The sequence below is a fragment of the Histoplasma capsulatum genome (genome assembly GCF_000150115.1).
Source record: "Histoplasma capsulatum G186AR genomic scaffold supercont2.12, whole genome shotgun sequence".
Taxonomy (NCBI): Eukaryota; Fungi; Ascomycota; class Eurotiomycetes; order Onygenales; family Ajellomycetaceae; genus Histoplasma; species Histoplasma capsulatum.
The window spans coordinates 460,485-475,525 of NW_025544812.1; the positions used below are offsets into that span (position 1 = coordinate 460,485).

Consider the following 15,041-nt stretch of genomic DNA (forward strand, 5'->3'; position numbering starts at 1 on the left):
CTTCACATTTTAATATACTCTCATGACACTCACTTGCTTTTTGTTTATGCTCTGGGTGGGTTTTTGTGGGAGTAATTCATCTTTTCTTTTTCCCTTCTCCCAATCTTTCCCCTACCCCCCCCCTTTTTTTTTTCCAGCTGGCAGTTAGAGCAACGAGGGACATACAAGTATATCGTTAATGATCACCACCTTTTCCAGGTCTTGTTGTCTGTGTAGCTAAATTCTTCCTCTGCGCATCGTAATCCACTATTCATCCGACATAATTAACAATATATAAAACAGCGAATGGACGACACTACATCCCAACCACATACTCCCTCTCCACCCCCTGCCCCTCAATCCACGGCAAGCACGCCTCCCACAACCGCCTAATCTCACCATCCCCGCCACCAACCACCCGCTCCCACGCCACCCGATCCCCGCGCTCATACCACGTCAAAAAAGCCACAAACACAAAATCCGCATACCCGGCCTCCGCGCCCTCGAAGAACGGGCCCCCGCGGCCCCTCAACATCTGCCGCACAACCTCCACATCCGCCTCCACGCTCTCCCACGCCTGCCCCACTCCGCGCTTATCCCCCGCCATCGCCTCCAGCGTCACCCCGAACATCTCCTCCCGCGTCCGCCGGAAATACGCCGCGCCCCGCTCGTCGAGGAGCGCGGGGATCTGCGGCACCAGGATCCGCCGCGTCGCGGGCACCAGGGCGCTGACGAGCTTCATCACCGCGAGCGCGAGCGCGTGGCTGCCGGCTGAGGGGAAGAGGGTAGGGTGGTCAGGAGCCGGAAACGCCCCTTCTAGGTGCAGGGCGATGGGCCAGCTGTCGTTCATGACGCCGTGGGGGTTGGCGGTGGGGTGGGCGAGGGTGGCTGGGTGGGCGATGGCGGGTAAGGGGTACGGGAGGAAGTTGGTGCTGCCGGGGAGGGGCGGGACGGAGAGTGATTGCAATAAGGGCGCGATGTCTGGGTAGGAGATGAAGGATTGGGTGTAGGGGATCTTCTTGTAGTTGAGGACGAGGCGGGTGCGGAGGGTATTGGGGGACCAGGATTTGAAAGGGACTGTTTTGTGAGGTGGGGTTAGTTTTGGGTTTCTTCTTGTCTTCTTTTTTTTTCCCCTTACGGTTTGTTCTGAAGAAATTCAATGGGTATTAGTATGGAAAACTGGTATGCATACTTAGGAGTTTAGAGGTGATGTCAAAGAAATGGACGGGGCTGTCGTTCGCCATGCTTGTGTTGGTTCCTGCTACTCAGGTGTGAGGAGTAATGTACTAGTACTATTCAAAATCAAATCCCTGATTGATTATACCGTTAGCAGGGAGGTAAGTACGTGGAAATTGGCTGAATTTGAAACGACATCAGGTGGGCGCGTATATCTGGACGGCCGTATGTGTCTTTCTATCGTGGTTGGGTCTCGGAGTCGCACTTTTAGCTCTCAGATCCTACATGATATATACACTAACCGCGCAAAATTGGGCAGCAACCGGCTTCATGTAGTATTGAAAGGCAGAAGCAGTGCAAATCTCGGAAGAAAAGAGAAAGAAATAAAGAGAGAAAGGAAGAAAGATCGAGAGTTGAGCCAGGTATATAATGCTCCCCTAGCCTGGGTGATTTGCCCAGGGCTATTAGGGCTCAGTTTTGGGATGCTGGATATCAATGGCCTTCACAATTTACAACACGATACCTTGAAACTGTGCACTGTGTGCGAAGACTAAGTTGGAACTGTTTTTGAGAGTCTGGGTTCTTCCAACATTAATGCGAGAGTTTATGGTTGCAAGAACGTGCAGGCCTTGCTATTCCCAGCTGTGCTTTAGAATTTAGTCCAGTCAGCTTTCTAAAGCTGCTCCTTAAATTGGCTGCCTCATGGTATTGTAATTGATGAGTCTCCGGTATCTGCTTTAGATACTCTGTGGGTTTTAGAAACTTTTGGATTGATTTTTTGTTCTAACTTCCGAGCTGGCACTCGAGAGGCAACTCGGCTGTGCACATATCCATCCTGTTGACTAGTTTTGACAAGCCAGGATCGGATAGACCCAGAGATCAGAAAGCAGCCGAATCATGGGTTAAGGGGAAGCGTACAAGTAAACAGGAAGTAATCGATGTACCAGGTGTATCCCCCCTTTACAGGCTCGAAATGTACTTCAAAATCACCAATCAGTCGATTGTAAGTGGTAACTTAATGTGAAGGAAGGTTTGGAACTGTCAATTTCTTGTCTGTCAAAAGGAGGTTGACCCCTAAGTTCGAGTATAGTAGCAGACAAGATTTGAGCAACATCCTTCTTCGAATTACTCGAAACGTAAATGTCATAGGTTAGAGAATGTTCGTACTTGAATGTCCATACCAAGTCCGGATCTCCTGGGCTCGTGGAGGCCAACGAAAGAAGAAGTATCAGAGTAACTTCCAGAAGCTCGAAGTTGCTGGGTTCAATTCAAGGGAGATTCCAGTCGTCATTTTACGCTCAATCGCATTTTGCTTTATTCGCCGCTGAGCTTCTTTCTATTAAAACAAGTGGGGACACCACGCAAGGACGGTGATCGCGGATAAGAGAACTGTGCCGGAGGATGGACACGATAGTGAACGGGATACCAGTTGGGATGACTTGACTTCATCCGCGAAGCTCAGACTAAATAGGTTGAGTTGACGACTAGTCTCGAATATGGATGATATATGACGCTATAGCCGTCTAAAGAGGAGAATCCATGGAGATCAGGTGAACACAAGAGAAATATCAGGGCCAACAGTATTTCCATCTGGTATAAGTATAATCCAGAAGTTCATCGAGATACAAAAAGAAGCCCAGGAATGCCGTCAGCGTTGCGAAGTTACCCTTCTACCCTTGCTGGGATGATGTGTGTTGATACAAAGGCAGAGGCGGTGTGGCTGGTGAATACGGTAACTAATTTATTTAATTACGAGTATTGCCAAGCCACTTACCAGCTCCAAGCTCCAAGACAACTCCGAGACAACGACAACGACAACGACAACGACAACGGAAAGCAACTTGGACGTACACTCGATGGATTCCATATTCCCCCGATGAGATACATATATTCTCCCTTTTCGATTTAGGCGGAGCCTTGACAAGATGGAGGCGTTCTCCGCCCCAGCTCCCACGAGTCCTCCGCTTTCGCCTTCGAGGAGGAGGTGCCAGGAAGTTGCTCGAAGATGTGAACGCCTATGCTGTAATATGTTCATATATTTCCCGTTGGCATTCGTGTACGGACTTACGACATGGTCTGTATATGTGGAAGCAAAGATAGGAATGCAACCAACAAAAAGCAGGTGGATTGGTACGTCGTGGAGTGCGCTTTATCTTGAGTGCACCTAGCAAAACTCCCTTACCTACGGCATGGGTTTAAATGCACTTCTCTGACACATAAACCAGGTCCTGCAACATCCGTTCTCGGAATAATCCTTTACATCCTTTTAAATTCTTCGTATACGATTGCTGTCTTCACAGATCCGGGTTCTCCGTTGACGGGGCCTCGGACGAATAGTCGCGGAAACCGACATATGTATAGCTCTCTTCCCACGACGGAAACATCCGGCTATACAAACCTGACGGTGAGCTCGGCGGGTGGTAAAAGATACTGCAAAAAGTGTATGTGCATCAAACCTGATCGCACCCACCACTGTTCGTCATGCCAGCGCTGTGTTCTCAAGATGGATCACCATTGCCCTTGGCTAGCTACGTGCGTCGGGTTCCGTAACTACAAACCGTTTTTGCTGTTTTTGATATACACATGTTTATTTTGTTGGGTATGCTTTGCAGTTTCTGCAACCTGGGTTTGGACAGAGATATTGAATGATACTCGGTATATCGAATCATTCGGTCCTGTCGCCAATGTTCTCTTAGCCGTCATAGCTGGCATAATGGGCCTGGTTTTATCCGCATTCACAGGTTGGCATATCAACCTTGCAGCACGAGGTTCCACAACGATAGAATGTTTAGAAAAGACTAGATACCTCGCACCTATCCGCAAATCTTTTGATCGCCAGAGGCAGATAAGAGCGAGCCCCGTTAACGGGCAGATCGACCACCGCCTTAGCCACACACTCCATAGCTATGGTCATCAATTCCTCGACGCACATGCCAACGCTATCCCTGGCGTGACTCGTGCGGAGGAAGGTGAAGAGCGAAGTTCGCCTACCATTGCACCCCGTCAATTCCATCCCGATCACGTACCAACAACATATGCCCAACACCAACATTTATCCCCCGCACAACAATCCCTTTACCACTCCTATGACGAGTTTGAACATGCTCGTGAGAGAGCGCGATATGATGAATACTTAGATGAACAAGACGGAGAAAAGCTCCCTCACGCATTTGACCTCGGATGGCGCCGCAACCTCATACATCTCTTCGGCGAAAACCCCTTGCTTTGGTTCCTGCCCATATGCAACACCACAGGCGACGGCTGGCATTGGGAAGCAAGTTCCGAATGGCTTGAAACAAAACAACGCATAGAGAACAGGAGAATACAACGGTGGCGCGGGCACCAGCCACTGGACCAACTGCATCCACCTACTGCCCCGCAACCCCCACGATCTGAAACATGGCAATCCTCTGGCGATATGTCAGCTGGAGGCTACAGCGATGTCTCGCGGCGTCCAACCAATAACGAAGATTTTGACGATAGAGGTACTCATGTACAGCGTCCTGACACGGGGCTTTCGATGAAAACGCTGCGGCCCATGTCTCCCCGCCCCGGCGCGGAGGAGGTAGTTTCAGAAGACGACAGCACACCCCCTAGCCAGTCGAGTGGGCGAACTAGGAGTGAAGGCCAGGATGAATGGCACAATTGGGACTAATGCATTGCTGGTTTATTATGTTTCATTTATATATTGATGCTTTTCCTTGAATGCTTGCTTGTAACTATTTGTCGGGTGGGGAAGGATGGCGTTCTAGACTGATTTTTTTTCCAATGCGTCATGAATATTGATGGTTTAAGCAAGTTTTTATTTCTTTATTCATTTTCGTTGTGTATCTCTTGACTGACTATATCTTTGATCATGGACCACACTGTAACTATACATACTATTAGGAGCCGCAGATTTTTATGGCGACGGTTTCCTTACCGGAACTCAATTTTTCCATCCCTCCTTTAACGGCCTATCTAATCCCCAGCAAGATATCCAGACAACCGACGACGCTGTTCAGTTTAAAGGTAGATTTTGATACTAATAACGCTATAAAATAAGCTATACTGCATACACCTTCGCATGCGTCAGTATTTGTCTTGTACAAAAATCACTCCATGGACAATAATACATCAATCTTGCATATGAGTAATTAAAAATACACGATGAGCCCTTCAGCTCTGCACAACCATCCACCACCACTCCTTCACCGCCCAGCCAGACAAACCAGCAAGCCTCTCAACGACACCAGCTTCCTCCATCCACTCCAGAACCAAAGCTACCTCCCACTCAGCAATATGAGGCTGAAATATACGGCTGATGCCTGCTGCGCTGAGGCCGGGGCGAGCAGCAAGATAGCCCACGACCGCCGCAATAACCAGGTCCCAGAGCATCTTGACAAAGTTGCCATGGATATCGAACCAAAGGGGGATTTTGCAGAAAGGGGGACTGGTGGAGGGCGGGAAGTCAGCCGGCATATCGCCTCTCGGCATTCTTTTGGGGAGCTGGACGGGGTTTCCATAAACGTAGCGTTCGGGGACAGGGAGAACCTCGACGTCGAAGCGAAGCTTGCCCTTGTCCATGAGGCGCGTCAGGTAGCCGCCATCCGTCAGCCCGTATTTATCCCTCGGCGGGTTTTTGGGCCATATCGTCACCCTCCCCTCGGCGAAGAGGTTGATAAGGACGAGGATATCCCCGTCTTCCGCGTCATAGTTGACAGCGCATTTCCCTTCCAGATGCAGTTGCGTGTCCAGGATGGTGGTTTTGAAAGTCGCCGCTCGTTTCAACTGCGTTGCTTCAATGGCGCGTTTGCGGCCAAATGTATGCACGAAATACTCTGTCACGTCGTAATTGCGCCCTGGAGTAATTCGACCCCTATTTCCCATGGAGATCACTCGTTCAATGATGAGCGACTGTATCGCTTGCCCAATGAGCTCTTCGCCAAGGCATTCAAGAATGCGCCGCGCCTCTGCTGAGTTATACGACTCTTCCGGCGTGATCACATTCGCCCGTACCCAGGTTTTAGCTACGTTGAGGCGTTCAGTTCCGGGCCGTTGCCGTTCATGTCTCGTGCCAGTCCTGGCAACAGGGATTGCAAAGCTTGTACCAGCTAGCAAGGCTTGTTTTCGAGGAATCGTGGCTGGGGCATTATGTTGGTATAGCTCGTCAAGCGTTTGAACCGGTTCGGGACGAACGTCAAAAAGGCTATCAAATTGCCGGTGGGTAGCTGGTAAGTTTGGAAGATTATCTGAACGGGGGGCCTCGAGTTTGTTGCTCGCCCAATTAACGATCCACTGCCAATCATACGAGGTAAGGTCGGCATAATCGATACGTGGTACCTGGTCCTTCTCGTATGCTTCTGCATATTGGTCTTGAAAATCACTTTGCATTTTCGACATTTGAAGTCGATTTCTTGAAATGATCGCCTTTCCACGATCCGTGATAAGCTTAGGGTCGTGATCTGGGAAAGCTAGCGTAACGAGCTGCCAGTCAATCATTTTACCCTCAAGTCCACCTGCCAAAGTTCGAACAACGACCATCGCAACAGTGATCTTTTGTACAATGTCGCCAGAGAGGATATTGATGAGCTTGATTCTTCGAGCAGTCGGGGCTGCTGCTTTGGAAGTTCGTTTATCCGCTTTTGACTCTTGCATTTGCTCGAGTCGTCGGTTGAAGGGTAGGTCGAGGCGCTTCTGACCACGAGATGCGACTTGACGACCAGATGGACGCGCTGATGGAGTTACTCCGGCGGACGATGATGCGAGGATCCGAAGTGAATTCTGCGGATGTGGTCTTGCTCGTCCCGTCGATACTTGTGAAGTTTCACTGGCATCGAATCGTACAGAGCCGTCCAGAGGAGCGCTTTGAAATGGGCCAGGTATCCCATGGTTAATGTATCTCCATCCGACTCTCTGCGAATCGAATAGCTCAGGGTGCCTAGATTCCCATCTGCCTACTGCATCAATTTCAGAGAATACCCTGCTAGAAACAGGATCGGTCAGATTTGACGATGGGGGCTGCCGTTTCTTTGTCATGGAAAGGATATCTCCAAGATTTCGTGGTAAACTCATGGCTGTCTGGGCCCATTGGGGCATCGTCGTTGTTTTGCTACGCCCTTGCATATCAGATAATATGGTTCCAAATGTGCCAGTTGGGGCATGGAACGATTGGGACGGACACAAAATGATTGTGTATGGTAACGGCCTTGGTATTGATGGGACGTGCTGCCGTATTCCCGTTTCCAGGCTTGGGTCTTGCATCGTTGTTAACCAGTTCAAAAAGGAATTTGCAGGAGACCGTCGCTTAGTACTTCGAAGCCGTTCTATGGGCCCCGATCTTGGTTTGTAAACACGGGTATGTCTCATTTCAGGAGGTCGGGCCTTCACCGGCACTTGATGTAATGTCACAGTGACTTCTTCTTCTATCTCCGGGAGTTTTCTTGCGGGCAGTTGTGTGATTTTGTGCGACTTCCTTATTGATGGATCAATATCAGGGCCGGGTGGGAAGTATTGCTGGGGGTCGGCTTCTAACATTGCCCTCAGCAAATCCACAACTATTGGATCAGTTGCAGGGATATCTGGTTTCGCAATGATGGACTTGGTGACCATTAGCCCTTTGCTGTTCCTCCCGCTGAAGGTTAGCTGGCGGAGCTTCCCACTCTCAGTCATATATTTCACCGCATTTCGAAGTGTGCGAAAGTCGGGCCTTTCGGTTTGTTTGGTCTTTAGCCAAGCAGTAGTGAAAGGGTACCACAACTCAGTGCCGTATGGATACACTCCGTCGGCGCTCTCGACCACATCCATGACAATCTTCCTTCGAAGAAACGCAATGGATCCTCCTTGAATATCTGGCTTCTTAGCTTTCGTTTTAGCATTTGTGAGTGATATGGTTTCAGAAGCTTGAGAGGCAATATCTGTGGCTTGTATTGTTCTATTTTCCGTATCCTCGATTTCCATCCTGGGCTGGGAGGCTTCCCTACATGTATTGTTTGGTCCGGGTACATGCTCCGAAGGAGTAGCGCTGGAGGATTGGGGTCTGTGCGATCGTAAAGCTTCTGAGGGTGTTTCACCATTACTCCCACTCGGCATATGTTCAACCGCTTCAGGCGATTTTGATCCCTCGTAACCCACATTGATATCGCCAACTTTCTGTGTTCGCTCACGCCTAGCTGCTACGGGAGTCGCACGTTGCCCTGTGGTTTGTGGACCTTGCACCGGCTTGTCAGCTTGTGGAATAAGCCTAATTAGCTCTGCTGGACCAGTTCTGACATCCCTTCTAGGAGACTTGTCGATTTCTTTCCCTGGAAGATCTTTTCTGGACACTTGGCGACTTTGTTGCAACTGAGTATTCCTTCTTTTGGAGGGGGATTCGCCAGTCTGAGCGGGTATCGATGTTTCTTCATCACCGCCCATGTCAGTATATTTCCTTTTATTGGATTGCGGTGGATTGTCGAGATGGTCATGGGTCCCCGCGTCAACACCAGGAGGAAGAGTTTCTTGGACATCGGCATCCTCACCCGGTTGCAATCGATCAGTGAGTCGAGATGAGGGCATCGCCGTGGACCGAGAAAGTTTCGTTCTCGAGTAAGGTGGTGATTCGGATCGATTCGCAATGCGCTCTGCTTGATTGACAGCTACAAAACTAGGTTCCAAATCCTGTGTAGCTTCATTTGGGGAATCTTCAGTATCTTGCTGATTAGAAAACCACTCAATTTCCTTCAGCTTCTCCGATTTGATGACAGCAATACGACTTCGACCCGGGCGACCCCGGGCTTTTCCGACTGGCCGTCGCTTGCCTGGTGGAGTGAAAAAGATACCAGGTCCAGGACGTTCGAGTAGGAGGATGCTGTATTCGGTCCACGTCTCGTCGAGTCCCTGGGCTTCCAACTTCTCCTTCTCCGTCATTCCAGCATAAGGATCAACATATTCCTTCATTTTTCGCTGGCGTTTGGATGGTCCTCCAGTTTTTCCTTCATCCAGAACGTCGTCCACGACATCTATTAATCGACCAAAATCTGCTTCAATTGCTCTCCGTTTCCGCCCTCGAGAAATGGGAGTCTGCGGTGCGTCCTCTTCAGCACTTGATGAACCTGCATCTAAACCGAAGTGACTAGAGGCTCTTTTGGGCTTTCCGCCCAACATCCTCCCTCGGAAAATTATGGCTTCTGGATAATTAGTATAAATCTATCTCATACATATCAAAGTAACCAATCACGTACCGCAAGTGCCGTCATCACGTTTTTGTACAACAGGATCGTACATTGTGAGGGTGTAATCGGATGGTTTCGCAGCCTCAAGGCAGTCTTTAAGTGTTGCATCGCCATCATTCAGCAGGTTCGATGGTTTCATATCCACAGGGAAACCATGTTCATCTACTTGGAATGTCGCATCAATGGGAGGAATTTTAACACTAAATTTTCTCTCCGTTGAAAGTTTCACCGCCTCCCACGAAACCTGGCCGTCGTGCACCAGTGATCTGAAATTGCTCAAGGAATAATGGATATACATCGAAATTGTACCCCGAAGTCCTACATCTCGAACCACAGCGAGGTGTCTAAGGTAAATCGGTTGAGAAACCTGCCAAATCTCAACAAGCCGACTCACTGTATACTCGATTGGCCGCTTGTAAAACGGGCCCATACATGCGACGTTGATATCCTTGAATAATTATATCAGTTTGGGCGGTCAATGGATAGAAAAAAACGCTTAAAGCAGTCTTTTCAGCCCACTTACATGGTTAGTACTTCCTTCTTGACCACTCTTATGTACGATGTCAAATATTAAATTTGGCAAAATCTGATCCGGTGTCCATCTAGGTACAACCCGTCCCATCTGCTCTAAATATTCAACTTCAGGTGTGCTGGCAACGTTTCCCTTAACCTCGGGTAGTCCATCTACCGTATCTTGCTGGCCTTGGTCCTGGTCCATCTCAGCAGCATCCATGTCCTCCTGCTCCAGGTATGATATCAGAGTCCGACTGTCTTCAAGGAAAAGCCGAAGGTCGTTTTCGGTGAGTTCCCGGATTAGCATGACAGATTGATGTCGAGTTTTCATCCTATCAGAGTATTGAGATACTGCTCTGACACGACGGACACAACCTATTCTTTCCAACTTTCGAATGGCCCTTCCTAAAATCCGGGCGCGCCAGCGATCCTCCATTCCAAGTTTTGCTTTCAAGTCATATCGTGTAATGACCTTGAATTCTTTAAGGCATTGAAAAAGCTTCTCGAGGAGAACAGGGAAATCAACCATATTGGTTAGCTCACCCGGTTGGGAACTTGCATTCTCCCCAGACAGCCCATCACATTGCTCAGCTAGTTTTGAACGGACAAATTGACGGAGTGTGCATAAACTTGTACGAGAAGACTTATACTGAACAGCTTTTTTCTCGATGTATCCTTTCTGGCTTAAAGAATCTGTTCGCTTGGGAATGGAGCGCTTGTCTTGGCCAGTCAGTTTAGGTAGTTCTGGCTGCATAATCCCTCGCCACTTTCGGGAAGCAATGACAGATAGAAGAGCGAACTCTAGGGGAGGAACCCTCGAATGGTCGAGCTCATGCCCAGCGATAGCAAGCCACACTCGCTCTTCTGAAACATAGACGCGAAGTTTCTCGTCTGAGTTTGGCTGTATCTGCGTCCCTGCGGCAGCGAGGCCGCCATCTTCTGGTGGTAGGGCATTTTGAGAATTGGAATATGGCTCCTCTGCAGCGGTTTCGACACACCGGCCTTCCACCTCATCCAGAGTAAGGTTATTGCCTTCCCTGTTCTTGCCAACAGAAACCTCTGGGTGCCTGGTCAGCCAAACCCATGCTTTCTGCTTGAACTTACGGTCAATATTTGGAATGCGGCTTGTAGTCCCAGCTAGTGGAGGAGGGCGATCACTTGGGTGGATAGATGGATCATAGAAATCATCAATAAAAGCAAGCACATCCGCAGGAGAAGCACCTATATTGAGATATTAGCTCAGGATAGGTCTACCATGCGCCCAAGGCATCTAAGCATCTGAGATACTTTCATCTCAGGAACCATCAACGACATAGTTTATGGGTAAAACTCATTTGTGCAAAACAAGTGAAATTTCGTTGAAATACAAATTCATACAGTCTGTATACATACACATTTCCGCCACGGTGAAAAGGGGGTGGAGAAGAAGATACGCACCTCGCTCACCACAGAGCGATATCTCCGCAAGCAAAAATTCAATAAGGTCTCTCAAGCTCCGAGCCATCATTACGCTGTGCCCTTTCTAGGGGGATATTTTAGACATCTCTGTGCATTTGCCGACGGCGGGATTCGAACTTGCGGCGTTGAGGCCGACGTGGTTGGACTCATTTCCATTTCCAACTCGAACCCTGCTTGTGGATTATGTAATGGGCCGGATCTAGCCATCCACGTGATGTGTGTGGCTTCAACATTGGAACTTGAGAATTCGAGAGTTTGAAGCGCAAAGACCAGTCCAGGCAGTTTAAACAGACTCGTATCCCATCGCTCCATTGTGATGTGGCCCGGGATGTTCTGGCTGGAAGGTATCTTGCTCCGGGCAATCCCGTAAGCAGGCCACTAGTCATGATGCTCAGCCCGTGTCGACGAGGAAGCGCAGCGCCGCGCCTTTTCTACCAAAACTAACTCGAGACTGGCTTGCGACTCCTATGTTTTGGATCTGCCATCTTAAAATACTCGTACTAATGAATGATGACTCAGTCTGCCGGTAACCCCGGAAGCGAATTTCCCACAGGTTCAATTTATCTGCTGTGTGCGACAATGACCAATCACTACGACTCAGGCCGGCGGCGATATCAGCGCCTTGCAGTGGCGATGATGTCATTCCCTGAGATTTCTGCTGCCTCTGCTGACGGAGCATATCTCCAGCCTCTAAAATATTGTCGGATATGGCATTTCAGGCCCTTGCATAGATATATATACGGCAATTCGCTTGCAGGCTATTTCAACGTCCCTGAACTTTGCTCAACGCTATTCCTTTCCTTTTCTTTGCTGCCTTCAAAGTGTTATTGACATATCCACCCGTTATGGACCACGGGGAGTTGAAAAGTGCACATATAACTTCCCATTAATGGACAAACCCACAGTTCGACCAGCTCCAGGCCCGCCGAATCTTCCCTACTCCTTGCGGGATCGTAAATGGGCCATCGCGTTTTTCTGGACTCTGTTTGTCATTGACACTCTTGCCCAGCCGTTAATACTCTACTTCACATTGTGGTATCTTACCGACCTGTCTCACAATTTAGGTATTTAAAAAAAATTTCCATTTCTCAGTCAGAAGAAACCTGGGGTATCTGAAAACCTGTCTAACGATGCTTTCATTTCTATCTATCAGTTTTTACGATTAGCACGGCTGCGTTGGGCGGAGTTGCTGTCGCTGAATATTTCTACAGATTTTACACTCTGTATAGGAAGGGATCGGTCGTAAGGCCACTTAATGCCCGGCGATCATGGGTAAGTGGTATGGATATCGCCCTTGTGCTTCATGAAACTAACGTGGTATACGTCTTCAGCTGGACTTCTTCCAGATCAACTTCACCATAGTATGGCTTATCCTGGCTGTTGAGCTAATTATGTATGTTATCATCCCTTCTCTTGAATGCAATGGCATTTGTCAGTTAGCTAACCCGCTGCCATCAGCGGAACTGTGCAAGAGGAGCCATTTAGTAAGCATTGCCTCCATATCGTTCTGCCTGTGCAATCTGACAATTCAATCTGACACATGGCTTAACTTCTTAGTTCGTCTCCTAGCAATGCCCTTGCCTACAGTTATGTTCTACTTCGGGATAGTGCATTTGACGCTCGACATCCTCCGCGCTCAAGGATACCAAGCGCCATTCCGCATATCTTCCACGCCCAAAGGCTCCGTAATGCCGACCGCGTTATACGTTTTGATAGAAGATATTGTTGCGGTGGATGGCGCGGGAGGACAGAAATACCGACGAGCGCTGCGGAACAGATATCTAGCAAGCCCCTATTTTCGACAGATGCTCTTCGAGATGAATTGCTTCTGGGGAGGCGGATCGATTATCTTTGCCACAGTTACGACCATATTAATATTTACAACTCCAAGAGATGTTGCCTATGTGGTTAGTTCAACTTGCAGATTGTTGAATTGCCCGAAAATAACTCGTTGAATACAACAAGTAGCTGACGAATAGTTCTTTCTCTCCTGTCCGCTTATAAGCTGGGATGGAGTCTCCCACTCCTTTGGGCTGGAGTATGGACCCTGATTACGATTCCCTGGGTACAGGGAGATCTGCGGAAGGAAAAGGCCGCCTGGGCAGAAAACGTCACTCTAGATACAGAACCATACACCGACAACATCCTGGGTCCGAAGCCCAAAACCCGCCTCCTGTCCACATCTGGCCGTCTATTTTCCATGCGCCCTTTTCAAAAGCCCGGCTCGAATAACACGGATGAGACAGCGAATCCGTCTACCATGAGAGAAGAAGTTTGACTACATGAACTTTCAGCGCTTTTGCTATCTGCTGTGCATATATATATAGATATACATATATATATGGAAATTGCATTTCTTAGAAATACGAATGCTGTATTTATAAAATATCCACTACTCTAAACGTCAAGCCAAATATGTTTTTCAATCTCATCATTCCCCATTTTGTGCTGTAGTAAGTTGCTGCTTGATATTCACTGACTTGGGCCTGCGGAATTACATGCATGTTGATCGAGGTTTTGCTCTCATGTAGATGGATGGCAACTCCACTTACCTTTTGCCTGCAGCGTCCCCAAATTTTTATGGCTTATGATTCAGATATCCGCATGCATAGTTACTATTAATCTGTAGAAATTGATTTTATTTTATTTATTTATTTACTTTTTTTTTTTTTTTTAAATAATCCGGATACCTCGAGAATGTTAAGGACGGGAAAATTCGAGCATCATAACAAAATTTTTTGGCTCAAACAAATCGACCCCTTGTTTGGGTAAATACTATCATACGTAGAATGACTGGGAAATTTAGTCCGTTGGCCAAAGGGAGAAATGAAAATAGCATAAAATAATCTAATCATTATGTAAATTCAAAAATGGCTATGTATATACATATTCAGTTCAACGGAGGAGCAAGCAGTAACACAAACATGAAAAGAAGGCCGCAAAAGGGGGAAGAGCAATGTCCCCAAGTCCATATACAAAACAACCGACATGATATGCTTATTATGGTAGCCACCACAAGTTCGAGGTGCGGGAAACCAACGCAAAAATGAAAAGAGGGCAACGAATTATTTTTTCTGACGCGCAAAGAAAAAGCATACGCTGGGGTTCGCTTGGCACATGGTCTCATCGCTTCTAAAATATTCCTTCTCCGCAAGTTTCTTCCGTAGACCTCTATATGATAGAGAAACGAAAACTTTATGTCGCGTTGTGGGTGTGGATCTGAACTGAAAATGAAACTGATATACAGAAAATGAAAACAGAAAACAAGGCCGCCAACACTTTGTCAGAAAAATGACAAGAGACAAAATAGTAGTAATGAAAATTAAGCAAAATACGCCAGTTAAAATGCATGCAGGTATGTATCAAAGAATATAGGAAAGAATAGATGAATTAAAACAATGTCTAGATACCCACCAAACAACGTACAAAACCTCGGCTAAGGCCAACAAAAGTGATCAGCTTGGGAAGAATAGAAAGTTCGACAGTGAACACGTCAACACAACGATGGGTTTGGGACACGCCATCACACGTTGTTTTTGATTATCGGGGTCTCTATGAGAGATTTTTTATACTTGAATGGGATGCGTTGTATTGGAAAGGAGTTTGCGCGTTGGGGAGATTCATGAAAACGCATGTCAGCTGCAGATTGCACCTAACTGAGTGCTTTGTTAAGAAAATATGGTGACGCTGTGGAGCAGAATTATTGATCTCAATGACGATCTG

The 15,041-nt window shown here is 47.8% G+C and overlaps 5 protein-coding genes across 5 annotated transcripts; 3 read left to right on the top strand and 2 right to left on the bottom strand.

Moving 5' to 3' along the window:
• Positions 1-295: 295 nt before the first annotated feature.
• On the bottom strand, positions 296-1,223 carry HCBG_07485 (lignin degradation protein; the record flags this gene model as incomplete). Its single annotated transcript, XM_045434534.1, has 2 exons — positions 296-1,056; positions 1,172-1,223. 2 exons carry the CDS (start codon positions 1,221-1,223, stop codon positions 296-298), a joined length of 813 nt encoding a protein of 270 aa, XP_045284741.1.
• Positions 1,224-3,080: 1,857 nt separating this feature from the next.
• Positions 3,081-5,080, top strand: HCBG_07486 (palmitoyltransferase pfa3; the record flags this gene model as incomplete). Its single annotated transcript, XM_045434535.1, has 3 exons — positions 3,081-3,285; positions 3,381-3,596; positions 3,768-5,080. The coding sequence occupies 3 exons, from the start codon at positions 3,081-3,083 to the stop codon at positions 4,808-4,810; spliced, it is 1,464 nt and encodes a 487-aa protein (XP_045284742.1).
• Positions 5,081-5,313: 233 nt separating this feature from the next.
• HCBG_07487 (uncharacterized protein) lies at positions 5,314-11,997 on the bottom strand (the record flags this gene model as incomplete). The annotated part of the gene is made up of 5 exons (XM_045434536.1): positions 5,314-9,302; positions 9,357-9,795; positions 9,871-10,919; positions 11,298-11,382; positions 11,764-11,997. 5 exons carry the CDS (start codon positions 11,995-11,997, stop codon positions 5,314-5,316), a joined length of 5,796 nt encoding a protein of 1,931 aa, XP_045284744.1.
• On the top strand, positions 11,799-13,596 carry HCBG_07488 (uncharacterized protein; the record flags this gene model as incomplete). The annotated part of the gene is made up of 6 exons (XM_045434537.1): positions 11,799-12,382; positions 12,472-12,590; positions 12,650-12,711; positions 12,777-12,802; positions 12,876-13,225; positions 13,324-13,596. 6 exons carry the CDS (start codon positions 12,208-12,210, stop codon positions 13,594-13,596), a joined length of 1,005 nt encoding a protein of 334 aa, XP_045284743.1.
• Positions 13,597-14,188: 592 nt separating this feature from the next.
• HCBG_07489 (uncharacterized protein) lies at positions 14,189-14,858 on the top strand (the record flags this gene model as incomplete). The annotated part of the gene is made up of 3 exons (XM_045434538.1): positions 14,189-14,343; positions 14,579-14,673; positions 14,725-14,858. 3 exons carry the CDS (start codon positions 14,189-14,191, stop codon positions 14,856-14,858), a joined length of 384 nt encoding a protein of 127 aa, XP_045284745.1.
• Between the last annotated feature and the right edge of the window lie 183 nt (positions 14,859-15,041).